This window comes from Salvelinus sp. IW2-2015, linkage group LG1, assembly GCF_002910315.2.
Source record: "Salvelinus sp. IW2-2015 linkage group LG1, ASM291031v2, whole genome shotgun sequence".
NCBI lineage: Eukaryota > Metazoa > Chordata > Actinopteri > Salmoniformes > Salmonidae > Salvelinus > Salvelinus sp. IW2-2015.
In genome coordinates this window covers 51,895,209-51,910,418 of record NC_036838.1, presented here as the reverse complement: position 1 = coordinate 51,910,418, position 15,210 = coordinate 51,895,209, and the positions used below count along the sequence as shown (strand labels likewise).

The 15,210-nt window shown below is 41.8% G+C and overlaps 1 protein-coding gene across 3 annotated transcripts in view; it reads right to left on the bottom strand.

Moving 5' to 3' along the window:
• LOC111969579 (contactin-4-like) overlaps positions 1-15,210 on the bottom strand; it is a 259,803-nt gene that overhangs the window by 60,380 nt on the left and 184,213 nt on the right. For all 3 annotated transcript variants that reach the window (XM_023995756.1, XM_023995757.1, XM_023995759.2), the window contains exons 9-11: positions 11,747-11,886; positions 6,428-6,557; positions 4,700-4,850 (exon numbers count right to left, since the gene is read on the bottom strand). In XM_023995756.1, the coding sequence (XP_023851524.1) occupies positions 4,700-4,850; positions 6,428-6,557; positions 11,747-11,886 (421 nt within the window). The remainder of the gene's footprint in view (positions 1-4,699; positions 4,851-6,427; positions 6,558-11,746; positions 11,887-15,210) is intronic.

Sequence of the window (15,210 nt, the reverse complement as noted above, 5' to 3'; positions counted from 1 at the left end):
GCAATTTTATTTTTTTTTTTTTTTTACCTTTATTTAACCAGGTAGGCTAGTTGAGAACAAGTTCTCATTTGCAACTGCGACCTGGCCAAGATAAAGCATAGCAGTGTGAACACAACAACACAGAGTTACACATGGAGTAAACAATAAACAAGTCAATAACATGGTAGAAAAAAGAGAATCTATATACAATGTGTGCAAAAGGCATGAGGGTAGGCATAAATCGAATAATTACAATTTAGCAGATTAACCTGGAGTGATAAATCATCAGATGATCATGTGCAAGTAGAGATACTGGTGTGCAAAAGAGCAGAAAAGTAAATAAATAAAAGCAGTATGGGGGTGAGGTATGTAAATTGGGTGGGCTATATACCGATGGACTATGTACAGCTGCAGCGATCGGTTAGCTGCTCAGATAGCAGATGTTTAAAGTTGTTGAGGGAGATAAAAGTCTCCAACTTCAGAGATTTTTGCAATTCGTTCCAGTCGCAGGCAGCAGAGAACTGGAAGAAGGCGCACAATGAGGTTTTGCTTTAGGGATATCAGTGAGATACACTGCTGGCGCGTGCCGTGCCATCGACGACTGAGATAAGGGGCACTTTACCTAGCATAGCTTGTAGATGACCTGGAGCCAGTGGGTCTGACGACGAACATGTAGCGAGGGCCACCGACTAGGGCATACAGGTCGCAGTGGTGGTGGTATAGGTGCTTTAGTAACAAAACGGATGGCACTGTGAATAAACTGCATCCAGTTTGCTGAGTAGAGTATTGGAAGCTATTTTGTAGATGACATCGCCGAAGTCGAGGATCGGTAGGATAGTCAGTTTTACTAGGGTAAGTTTGGCGGCGTGAGTGAAGGAGGCTTTGTTGCGAAATAGAAAGCGACTAGATTTGATTTTGGATTGGAGATGTTGATATGAGTCTGGAAGGAGAGTTTGCAGTCTAGCAGACACCTAGGTACTTATAGATGTCCACATATCTAGGTCGGAACCGTCCAGGGTGGTGATGCTAGTCGGGCGTGCGGGTGCAGGCAGCGAACGGTTGAAAAGCATGCATTTGGTTTTACTAGCGTTTAAGAGCAGTTGGAGGCCACGGAAGGAGTGTTGTATGGCATTGAAGCTCGTTTGGAGGTTAGATAGCACAGTGTCCAAGGAAGGGCCAGAAGTATACAGAATGGTGTGTCTGCGTAGAGGTGGATCAGGGAATCGCCCGCAGCAAGAGCAACATCATTGATATATACAGAGAAAAGAGTCGGCGAGAATTGAACCCTGTGGTACCCCCATAGAGACTGCCAGAGGACCGGACAACATGCCCTCCGATTTGACACACTGAACTCTGTCTGCAAAGTAGTTGGTGAACCAGGCAAGGCAGTCATTAGAAAAACCGAGGCTACTGAGTCTGCCGATAAGAATATGGTGATTGACAGAGTCGAAAGCCTTGGCCAGGTCGATGAAGACGGCTGCACAGTACTGTCTTTTATCGATGCCGGTTATGATTCGTTTAGTACCTTGAGCGTGGCTGAGGTGCACCCGTGACCGGCTGGGAAACCGGATTGCACAGCGGAGAAGGTACGGTGGGATTCGAGATGGTCAGTGATCTGTTTGTTGACTTGGCTTTTCAAGACCTTAGATAGGCAGGGCAGGATGGATATAGGTCTGTAACAGTTTGGGTCCAGGGTGTCTCCCCCTTTGAAGAGGGGATGACCGCGGCAGCTTTCCAATCCTTGGGGATCTCAGATGATACGAAGGAGAGGTTGAACAGGCTGGTAATAGGGGGTGCGACAATGGCGGCGGACAGTTTCAGAAATAGGGGGTCCAGATTTGTCCAGCCCAAAATGTTCTGGGAACCTTTAAAGAACTTAGACTAGGTGTTTGTCAACATTCTAAGGGAATGTCCTGTGCAACCAAACTTAATCATTGTATGAATGTCATCACAACTGAGCATATTTTGTGCTTGTAATCTCTTGTAKTGTAACCACACTGTTCCCACAACCTAATTAAATGTTCTGGGAACCTTTAAAGAACTCAGAAAGGCTGTGCTGTCAACATTCTTGCAACATCAAAGGAACATTTTGTGCACCCTGATACAAACATTGTCTAAATGTCAGCACAACTGGAACAATTTTGTGTTTTGGGAACCTTTCTCTTGTCTTATCCCCACAATGTTCACACAACCTAAAGAAATGTTTTATGAACATTTAAAGAGCATAAATGTGTTCTGGGAACGTTCTTGTAACATCAGATATGTTTTTTGCACTCCAAAATAATCCTTGTATAATCATCTGCACAACTGAACAGTTCATCTTTTGTTCCCACCAGGCCTTTTGGGAACCTTTAAAAATACAAAATGTGTTCTGAGAACATTCTTGCAACATAAGGTGAATGTTTTATAAAAACATTGTCTCTGTTCATACTGTAGGCACCACTGGACATGTTTTGTGTTATGAGAACATTTGCCACAACCTAACAAATGTTCTGGGAACTTTCACAGAACCAATAATTTTAGTTTGCTGGGAACATTTGACTGAATGTGAAGAGAACATTCCAAAGATATTTTATTAGACATTTTTTTCAAACCCTAATTAGAATTTAATGGGAATCTTAGCTAATGTTCTGGGAATGTTCCCAGTTTGCTGGGTCAACATATTCTATGCCTKACACATACTGTATTTTCCGTACCGTGAAAAGTAACATGGGAGGGTTCCACCTATTGACAATGCATCCTGACAAGATTTTATCCTGCACAATACAACCTGGGACAGACGCGAGCAAACTTGTGACCTGKACATTTTTCTTTTTAATTACCTCTGTGTCAAAAGCACACCAGGTGGTCTGCGCTGAATACCATTTACAAAGTAAAAGCATGACAATTTACTTTTCAAGTTCAAAAAGGCCCAGGACTCCACTAGAATACAGATCTAGAGATATTGTAATATCATTTCCTCTATGAATAGCACATTATTTTGATAGATTGTGTTTATGACATTAAGGGCACTGGTCCAGGTTTAATAATCCACGTTTGCCTTTGTTTCCAGCAAGTCCCTATCAGAACATTAAAATACCATACAGTATGTGAGTTCAGGTAGGCGTCAGCGCTACAGCAAACAAACAGTATATCTCAACTATCTATCTACTTGTAACAAGCTCATAGTTACACAAAGAAGGGAAACAAACAAGGACCGACAAACCAGCAGGGAAGAACAGGGGAACATGGCAACATCCATCCATTCAAGCCTAATAGAGCCACTGCTATTGAATTAATCATCCCATGGAAACATATACCAGTGTCACAGCGGTGCAAAATCCCAAATCAATCAACAAAACTCTCCGTTCCAAACATATCCATACGCTACAAGCAGGACATTAAATCAAAATGATCAGTTACTGTAGCTCTGTGGATATCTGTGTTAGAAACCATGGAAAAGGAAAAGCATAGTCTATCGCTATCTCCCAGTTCAACCAGGATTCAAACTGTCAGTTCAAGAYGGGATGACAAAACAGTAGAATAGAAAAATACATATTTTATGAATAAAACTTGATGCGTTTCAGCATTCCAGCCTTGATCCGCTTGGGAGACAGCATCATGTACGTAGGTATACAGTGTTGCTGAAGGGCACCAGCAGGGTAACCACTATGCAAATGCAGGATACTTTGTTTGACAAGCAACAACACCTCCTTGTGTATATGTAAACCATGGCGAGTCGTACCAGACACTGTGCACACAGTCCTGCTGTCAGAGTCGTGCCACCAAAGTGGTGCAGCAGCTGTGTCACCGAATGGGTGACTCCTGTCTGGATCAAGACTGTCTGACTGACCCCTGACGCCACCCAGCCACACCCCTCACCCCCACACACACACAGCTCTCCTGTCACTGTTAGCAGGAGGCTGGCTTAACACTTTTGCCCAGAAAAGCGTGGATATATGTCAGCAGACAGTGGCTGGTATGGTCGCCCACACCCTCCCACAGAGGGTGAAAAGTGCTTGATTAGCACCCCGACTCTGCACAGCGAGTGGCATGTCGGGCGACTCCAAGTACTGGCCAAACCAATTTTACTTTCAGTCCTCACACTGGTTTGTTTGTGCAGATATCTAAAGTGTGATTAAACCAGGAGTTATGTGTCTGGGAGATGACTGGAATGAGTGGGAACCTTTACTGAATATAGGCCTACAGGAATCTACATCAGATGCAGGTACTGTAGGTAAACAGACAGATATGAAACTTCATATATTTCTCCAGATGCACTTTCAACCCAAAGCTGGAGATAAATGTTAACAGTCAAAGAGAGATTCTGTAACAGTGAGGAATAGAATCAATATGACCAGAGAAAGAATATCAAGTTACAAAGCCTGACATGGTAAACATACAATAATCATAGCCAGGGGTGTCTGGCATTAGCTCTTTATCAATACTACAACAACCGTTCCTCCAGGGTACCATACCTGAACAAATCCTACAACAACCGTTCCTCCAGGGTACCATACCTGAACAAATCCTACAACAACCGTTCTCCAGGGACCCATACCTAAACCAAAATCCTACAACAACCGTTCCTCCAGGGTACCATACCTGAACAAATCCTACAACAACCGTTCCTCCAGGGTACCATACCTGAACAAATCCTACAACACCCCCAGTGCTTAGGAAAATCAACCCCTCCACAGAGAGAGCGATCAGACAAGTAAGAGAGAGATTGTTACATTACCTGTGGCTCTCTCGAAGAGCCTCGCTGCCCTTCCTCCAGGAGATCACGCCCCAGGGGGACATCTTGGGCCGGCACTCGATCAGCACGTCTCCTCCCTCCTTCACCATGGTGGGGCTCCTCAGCTGGTTCTGGGAGAAATCTGGGGCAACAGCTGAAACAAGACATTCATGTTAWAAACCCTTCGCTGCCCTTTTACTTTCCTATATCTAACTTTCAACATGCATTACATGAGCGTAAAGCCATGAGTTAATCACATGAACTGAACTAGGAAAACCTCAGGGCCTTAGTATAGTGGGCCCAGAGTTGTTCCTGGTGATGTCACGTTGTCCCCCCAAATATATATATATACAGCAAGGGAAAATGAGACTCCCGATTGGCAAGGCCTAGAGATAGTCATTGGGAGTATTTCAATTGCATTTCCTTGACTCCTCATGTCCTCTCTCCTTGTCAACTTCTTAAAACCCATTGGAGGAGGTCAGAAGGGAGGGACCTCTGGCTTTATCAGCCAACAGGTTTCAACCATGTACACCTCAACATTCCTGTACTTCATATACAGTATAACCACGTACAGGTGAGGTGAGGAGAGAGGACATGAGGAGCCAAGCAAATGCAAGTGAGATTCTCCCATTGGCCATAGCTAGAGGAGGTCTCAGCCAGGGTAGAAAAGGCTGAAGGAGATAAATAACCTCTCCACTCCAGCATGTATGGAATAGACCGAGAGTCAAAGGCAGATACTGAAAAGGCACAAAACTAAAATAATAATGAAATTGAATGTTATCTGTATAACCCCTAAATGGTTTAATAACAGTAGCTAAGCATAGATAAATCATGGATATTTTAAACACATCCTCACATGGCTGCTGTGTACTTGTGTGCATGTACTGTGTGTGTGATGTTGAACAGAAATGTCAGGGAAGGTAGGAGTGTGCTACACTGCACTTGTTAATTAATAGGGAATAATTTTCTCTGCAAAGAAAAACAAAGAAATAATGTCATGTCCTTCAGTTTTTCAGCTCGATTTAGTTCTATCATGATCATTTCCTTTTCACTCCTGGATCATCCCTCCCTGTGCTTTTATAAAGCACTTCAATTAGTGCATTTCTGCCAGGGTCTGTCCATTATATTTTTTACCTGCTCCAAGTTCAATTTAACCTGGGCTCGTTGGCTGTGTTGGATCTAATTCCAATCAATGACAAAACAATMTTCAGGCGTGATAGGAGATGGGTTGGGGAGTGAGAGCTGGAGGCCAGCCCTGACAGGACTGACAGGGCAGATGGGTGGGACTGGGGAGCACAGTGGCATGGCCATACATCAATAGCACTCCAGTGCATTCATCCTGTAATTTATGGTTTTTAATTAGGGGGAAATCACAGAGACGCTGCAGGTCACACTACAGTGGTAGGGAACGGAAAACAAATGTCGCAATAACACTAAAACACGCACACGACAAACAAACGTGCATACTGTACTACACTCTTAGGAAAAAAAAGGTGCTACCTTCATATGTCCCCACAGGAGAACCCTTTGAAGATGCCTTTTTGGTTGCCAGGTAGAACCCTTTCGAGAACCCTTGGAACCAAAAAGGGTTCAACCTGGAACCAAAAAGGGTTCTCCTATGGAGACAGCCGAAGAACCCCTTTGAATCCCTTTTTTCTAAGAGTGTACATACAATACATTTAGTCAGGCAGGCAGGCACACCAYCACACATCCAGCCTTGTATTTCCTTACCAATGACTCGGAGCTCTGCATTGGAGTATACCTCCCCATGTTTGTTTCCAGCCACACATTGATACATTCCAATGTCGGACAGCGTCAGCCGGCTGATTGACAACGCTCCATTGGCAACTTGTATGCGCTCCTATGAACAGAGAGACAGAGACAWGCCCTTTGATATACCTTATTCCGATTGCTAATTTGCATAAAAGCATGCAGCCAATGTGCCAGTGAATTATAGTGTGGCAGTGACGGACGTGGCAATGAATCTAGGTTTTCATCACTAATGGAGGGAAAGGGCAGGGTGGAAGGAGGCAGGCTACCAGAAAATGACCCTAATCAATCTGCATGTTTATGAGAGTGATATAAAACCATTCCCAATGTATATCACTGGCTTCACCACTGGGCCAGTTTCCCCTTCAGCACAAGGACTGGATGTGAGGAATAGGAATATCTTAACATCAGAGCTATACAGTATTGTGAAAATTGGTTTCCTGATAGGTATTCCCTATACATACTAAGTACTGTACACTGTTATGTACATCGCAGATCACACACTGTACTGGGTCAATGTTGAATAGTAGATTCCTGCCCCCGTGGTGAAGAAGATATACCTCTGTTGTGACTAGCCCATCAAAATAGACAGGCATATTAGCCCAGATGGGCTTAATGCACTCAAACCCAGACACTTAGCTACTTTATCTTCAAGGTATGTTTACATTCATGAACTTAAGTACAAATATATATATATATATATATATATATATATATATATATATATATATATATATATATATATATCTATCTTTATTACCAGAACGTCATTAAACCGACAACAGTTTTTAGGGAAGGAATTTTGGCAGTACACTTTGTGACATTTCTACAGAGTTCTGCCTTCTGCCCTTCATCTCCTCTGTTTTCCAGAGGCTCACCCTTAATGTCATTAGAGCACATTTCCATAGGGGTGTCGGCTCGGCTCAGCTTAGGTTTGGCACAGCCGTGACTCCAGGCAGTCTGACGGGATTAAGGTACTGTCATATGAAAAGAGGAGCTGTCCTCATTGAAACATCAGTAGCTAAGCCCGTGTTTGAGCAGGTTGCGTTGTGAATTTCCATAATGCTCAGTGGCTCATAGCTAGTCGGATGCACAGTGGTAAATGTGCCTGCTGGCAAGAGCGGCAGAATGGTGGTGGCGTATATCAGTCAGTGCGTAGAAATCACTCTGTTTACGGGCTGCTATTAATTAAGCATGACATTCCTCTTACATCAGCAGTTTTCCATGCGGGGACCTTGGGGGACCATCTGCATGCCTTATGCTGAATGGAAATGATTGGCAATGTTATTGCCAACACAACCAGGTTTCTTCATTTTATATAGGACAGTATAAACAACAATCCACTTGTTTCGATTAATGTCACAAACAAATTAATGTAATTGTGGTTTTTGAGATACCTTGAATTTGTTGTTTTTGATTATCGTCCCTCTCGGCAGGTATGAGAAATGCATTAACATTATTGACAGTATCATAACTATTCATAGTCTACTGTGTACCCATGCACTTTAGCTCCAGACCAAACTTGTGAAGTTATTTGCAAAAATTAAGGTAATATCATAAGCCATTGCAGTCAGCTCATATGTCCAAATGAGCAGCACAAGCAGATAAGGTCCATATTGATTTACTGTAATGAATCACACCAAATGGTATATCTTCCCCTTTCCTGCCCTCCCTCCATGAATGACCTTTAGTTATCAGATTGATGAAGCTGCACTGGTTGCTGGTGACATTTCAAACAATGTAACACTTCTGCTTGATTAATCTAATTATCCAAGTACATTACTAATCCTCCCATTTATGTCCATATTAAGGAAATCCTAGTCCATGAGAATGAACACATCGATGTGTCTCACCTTTTATCACAAACACACTTAGAGGCATCAGATACAGATGGTCCCCAAACCTGTCCAGTTGAACTAGAAGTGTTAGAATTATATGTTACACTCTTTAGAAAAAAGGGTGCTATCTAGAACCTTAAAGTGTTCATCGGCCGTCCCCATAGGAGAACCCTTTGAGGAACCCTTTTTAGTTGCAAGTTGAACCCCTTTGGTTCCAGGTAGAATCTTTTAGGTTTCCATGTAGAAACCTTTCTACAGAGGGTTGAACATTGTACACAAAAGGGTTCTCCTATGTAGACAGCCGAAGAACCCTATTGTAACCCTTTTTTCTAAGAGTGTATGGAAATAAAAACAACTGAGTAAAATAATCCCTCAAACAAATGGGGGTAAATTTGTTACCTAATCTAATCCTTTCTTTCACCAAGCGATAGAACAATGCAAACCATTTCAGTAGACCTTGTAAAGGTTTTTAATAAAATGTGATGCAATGACTAGACAGATTGTTAATTATGCACAGCTGAAGGCAACCCTAATCTGGCTTTATGGGCAAAGGAGAGAGACAGAGCCTGCTGCTGCTGTTTGGAGCACTGCCTCTGGTAACAATAAAACAGGCCTGCGTCTCACATTTCTCCTGCATATATAACATCGACGGAATGATCGATACCCTCTGTTTTGTTTGTGACCATTTTGCATAATGAAGAAAATTTACATAAAGTCTGTTTATTTTTTCGTCCAAGCTGTGCCTGAGTGCTCACCATCAATCTCCAGCAAATATCCTGGCCACGTACTGTAGCACAGGGGACCTGTCGCACTCCCATTCAGGTATATTGAATCATATTTCCACAAAGCCGTAATGGATGCTAAACAAATAACCTTGCAGTTGCAGTCTACACTGTACAGTATCTACTGTATGTGTTCAGCTCTCATTGTGCTCATTATGGGTAATCTGAGAGAGGCACGTGGCTATAGTACACTAGGTATAGGATGCACAATAGTCAATGTGTTTTTATAAAATGGGTTGTTTGGATCCTGGAAGTTGATTGGTTGATAGCAGGGAGTCGTACCATCACAATGCCTGTCGTGGAAATTCTTACACAGGGACACTCAAAGTTTAAATAAATCATTGTTTACTTGTCAGCGCGCTGGAGAGGTTCCAACCAACTCAATGCACCATAGTACACATGTCAATCAGGAGCTCTGCTTGGGCAGACCCAGCAGTTGTCTTATATACGGCTATACACAGACAAGTTATATTTGTATGATTTAGCATAATGAATTAATCATTACCGTTTTGTTTCATTCATGTGACTGACCAATACTGTTTCATAATGTGACAGACCAACACCTCACGAGGCTTCTCCTCTCTAAGCTGAGACCTTGAAACTGAGATATCTTTAATTTGTTCTCAAAACATGGTTTGGCTGGGCATACTGCCAAATTGTAGCTACTGATAAGAGGATTTGTTCAGTCAACCACTTGCATGAACACAGAAATTGGTTTATAGAATAGCACAAACATAAAAATGTCCCTTACATGCCCATGAACAGTTCCATTAGATGTATCAATGTGCATGCAATGTCACACAGACCAGCCAGTCAATTTACTGTATAAACTTAATCTCCCCTGGAATAAAAGATCTAGACATATTTCCCCAAGCTACTAACCTGCATTAGGTTTGGTAGAGCGGGGGTTAATATAAGCTGTGTGCCTATCCAATCTTTTTTTTTTTGCGATCTCCACCGTGCAATGCATTTGAACGTGGCAATACTGAGAGCTTATCTGATCCAGGCAAATTCATTTATCAGGATCATTATAAATGGATATATCCAAAGAATTGGCTACAGAAACAAAGGTAAAACAAACGAAAATGCACATAGTTTGCTGTCATTTCAGCTGATTAATGTGATTGTGTGACAGCTTTAGTTGGCTAGCTAGCAAAGGAGAAGTAACGTTAGCTTAGCTATCCTCCATAGCTATAGTATTGAATCGACAATCAGCTGGTTGTTGCCTATTTATACATTATTTATTAAATAATTATGTATTGAAGTTCTTGTCTCCCATCATCATTGAACCTCTGCTAGGTAGCTACATGCCAATAATTTGTTTATATGGAATGAATAGAATGAACAACTAGGTCAAAACATGAGAAGAGAATTAACAACTAGCCTGTTCTGTTAGCGTCTTCAGAACCTCAGCACTAACAACTGACTTTTTCTCGGACTATATCATCTGGTGGAAAGATGAAATAAAACAAATTGACTCATTAAAATAATGTTTTTAATAGGCGGGAGCTATCACACAATAATCCCCGGGTTCTCATGCCTTATTGCTTAAATAACTGGCTAGCTACAGTTGATCTAGGATGCACAAAAGTCAGTGTGTTTATAAGGGGCTCTTCTCCTTTTTCTCCATTGGTGGTACAGGAGTAATGATTTCACTCTGAGAAGAGAGATTTTACCAGAAGATTACGGCGCTCTAAGACCAGCATAAAATTGTAGACACTTAACCAACCAGAGCCAAGTAGACACTTTCAGGATAATCAAAATCCTGTTAGATAAGTGTTGTTGTGGGGAACTGAACAGTTTAAAGCCATGCACTAAAGGAATAAAGGTGATATCTAGCCAAATTGTGTTTAGATCTCTTTGTTTTTACCAGGAAGTAAACCATGGACACATATACTAGGAAAGCAGGCTGAACAAGCCAAGTGGGTGCACACTGCTTTTGTAAGGTTTATAACAGTAATTTAAGTTCATAAAACTATCTGCAGTGAAATGAGAATGGTGTCTGTTGTGCATGATGCTTTTTTATCTGAACACACCAACGTTGCATCCGCCTGAATCAGCACAAATTCTGAGCATCTATACATTAGGTAAAGAGATAAATCAAACTCGATAAAAACAATGGAAATGCCATGGAAACACGTGGGGGAAAGATGCCGTGGGGGAAACACCCCGATTCTCCTCATTGCCCCCCAGCCCAAAAAATGTGCCTACATTTACGCTATTGTTTCAAAGTTTATTTCACACTATGTTGAGGTAAAAATCAGAGTATAATGCTTGTATAGATGTCAACTCCAATACATGTTCATGTCATCGTCACCTATACACTGCATTACAGTTAAAAATGACTTTAACTACCACGACCGATTCCTGTATGCTAGCTATGCTACCAGCATATTCGAACGGGTGTTAGCATTTAGCAGTCACTTCCTCTATACCTGAAAAGGGACAACTTCTAAATGTTATGCATTGGATTTTAGCAACCACATTGTGGGCCTGTTACAATACATCAATCATGACGGATTTGACAAATATCCACTTTGTTAGAGCAGATTTGTTGAATGTGCACCAATCCAGCATCCTTATTCTATCTCACACTGTCTGCATTCCATTGACCTCTTTAATGCATCTATACTGTACACTTCACTCCATATAGGTCTCACCTCCAGTGACTCCAGGTTCTCTCCGTTCTTCATCCACCTATAGGAGGGCTTGGGCTTCCCGGTGGCCTTGCATTCCCACACTAGAGAGTCGTCAATGGGCTTCTGCACATCCTCAGGTTTCTCTATCAGATGTGGAGGGGCTGCATGGTCAAAAAAACATTGTGGTGAATTAGAACATACTCACACAGATAATATATCTCACAGGTAGCCTATACTCCTTATATTTCTAAAATAATGTACAGTATTTTGAAATTATATAATACATATAATTATACTGATCCTATACTAAAATAAATGTGCYTCATCTATTTCAGTAGCACATACAGATGTAGGATCTTAATTTGAGCTAGTTTTCTACAGCAGGAAAATAATCCTGAAGCAACTGGAGTTCTGAATTATGTGGATTATAATTATAGACATGTTTGCAGGTCTTGATACATTTTTCAAGTCTGAAATTTAAAAGTGGAAATTACAAACTTCAGAAGCCTTTTTAAACCTCAAATACACTACACATTTTAAATGTCCTACTATGCAGGAAAGTTCTCCTACAACAGTGATCAAATGAAGATCCTACATCTGTATAATGAACCTAACACTTGGATAGTAATGCACCATTTACTCCATCTGCTGTATTTTTAGGTTCTTCTACTTAGGTCCAAGCATAAGCTCAATTTGCATTGCATCGACCTTATGCTTAAACAGAAGTACAACCTAAAAATACAGCAGATGGGGTAAATGGTACATGACTATCCAAGTGTTAGGTTCATTAATACAAGCCAGACGTATTAGTGTGTCCATGGGTGGAAAAAAAGGTGCCATCTAGAACAAAAAAGGGCTCCTTGGCTGTCCCCATATGTGAACCCTCTGAAGAAGCCTTTTCTGTTCCAGATAGAACACTTTTGGGTTCCATGAGGAACCCTTTCAACAGAGACCCAAAAGAGCTCTACTTGGAACCAAAAAGGGTTTTACCTGGAACCAAAAAGGGTTATCTCCTATGGGGACAGCCACAAAATCCTTTTGGAACCCTTTTTTATAAGAGTGTACAGTACAGTGCCATAAAATATCTCTCCCAAAACCATTGAAGTAAATTATGGTGTAATTATACAGTAGCTGCATTGATTCCTATTCTATCTTCCAAGTACCTCATGACTGGTTAACGAATTAGCGAGGGGCAAAATGAGGAATATAAACCTCCAGATTTACTATCCTCGTAACTCCATGTTGTGGATGATGCTATAATCCTCTATCACACCAGGTCATTGTCACACCATACGTTTCCATTACACAGAACCTAAAAAATGCCATACTGCCCGACTGACCTGCGAGGTGATTTATCTGTAATAGTACATACAAATCCAACTCTAATTGTGTTCCTGCTTCAGCTCAGCTCAGCTTGCTTTCAACAATTTCAAGATGGCACAGTGAGGAATCCAATAGTAATTGCAAATGTATCCCTATCCCTCCTGTGTGTATTTGATGTGATGCATGTGTGTGTGAGAGAAAATAGAGAGAGAGAAAGAGAGTGAGAGAAAAAGGAAGAAAAAATGTGTGTTTGTGTGGTCTGTGGGTCTGTGTGTGTGGCTGGGTATTAAGAGGGTAGCCAGTATGTGTTTTGGACATGAAGTGCCCCGTATGAGATAGCAGAGAGAGAGAGAGGGGGGTACTCTGAGACTCCATTATCACCAGTCATTTAGCATCACATCCATGCCAGTGCAATCTAACAGAGGGTCCTCGTGGCCATGCTCCAACCTCTCTACCCCCCACGACCCCATTGTTGTTGTTGTTTTTTTAGCCTTGTCAGGGCCGCTCACTCCATCCCTCACCCACTGTGAACGTATCGACTCTCAGTCACAGATCACCAAATGAAAGCAGGCAGCCCATCCCTGGCTGCATCAGGCCCGGTGTGCACACAATCAGCCCAAACATTTCAAATCAACCAGCTAAAGCAAAGAGGGAGATTGGTGAAAGGCAAAAGGGGAATCAGAGAAAAGGACTTAGGACAAAGTCTTTATGTGCAGTATCTTGAGATATGAATTATTGTAGGAAAGTATGAAATAAACTGCAGAGGTAAATTGCTGATTAAAATCAGTGGCATATGCATATTTAGTTGTATTCATCTCCAGAGTAGGCAACCTTTTAGAATGCAAATGATCCATGATCATTAGTCCCTGTGTTTTGATTTAATACTCATCATCATTATACCTGTCAAATATCGACATGTCAAAATGCTCTCTCAAATGCTCTCTTTAATACTCAGTCAAGAGTAAGACAATAGAGATGCATTTGAATGTAGCTTTGACTGACATTAAATAATAATTGTTATTCACCTTGTAAAAACACAAGATGTGCAAGACCCAGAAGAACCCAATTAAAGCATTAGCATATAACTGCTAAGAAACTCTCAAATAATGCCTTCATCTATTTTCTAGGCAGAAAGCTGAGACTTTCACAGCTTTGTGGCTGCAGGTTATACTGATGTACACAAGATACATTTATCCATTCCCTGATTCCGACACAGTGCTGACGAATGTCTCAAAGGCTTAATCCAAACAGACTTGAAAATAAGATTACAGATTTGTATCACCTGGCAGAGAGACAGTGAGATGGAGAGAGACAGAGAGAGACACTTTTTACTATTTGTCTTTCTTTAATGAAACATTCTCATTTCATTAAAACCTCACCCCCCTTAAAATAAAACACAAAGAATATATCCTGTACTGCATACATGTGTACCATACTCACTTTTCCCTCTTCCACACAAAAAATCACCACTTCTACAACCGTATATCCAAAACATTTTCCCCAACTATACAGACAGCCCACGCCAACACACCATATCTCCTTATCATTTTATAGAACTCAAATTCCACCCTAAGGCGCGCAGAGACCATCCCATTAAATACTAGTAAAGGGTCTGTTATCCTCCACCTTTGACCCTGTTCCTCCTTGTTAGCCAAATAGCCAACTTTGCCTGAGCAAACAGAAAATTCAACACACATTTGGCCTTTTCCTTATTTGAATAGCTGTACCCCATTATAAACATCCCAACAGTAAAAACAACCCCCAACCTCTCACATAGATATTCCAACAGAGACATTAAATGGCATTAACCTGGCGAACACAGAAAACACATGTATCACAGTTTCTCTCATAACACAGAAAGGAACCCCCTGCCCGACTCCCGGTTCAACCCGTGCCAACCAGCTGTTAGTGGCCAGGGCTCCATGTAGAACCCTCCACTGGAGATCCCCTGACCTCTTTGGTGCTGGGGGTTTGTAGAGCCCCCTCCATCTAAAACCCACCATACTCTCCMCCCCACATACCCCCTGCCACTGATGTGCCTTCATTCCTGTTAGGCTCCTAATGTTCCTCACCTTGATGCAGAGGTTGTAGAGGGTTTTACCTCCCACCCCCTCAAACTCCCCCAGACTCGGAGTGTTAAAATCTAACAAGTCCTCSAGACC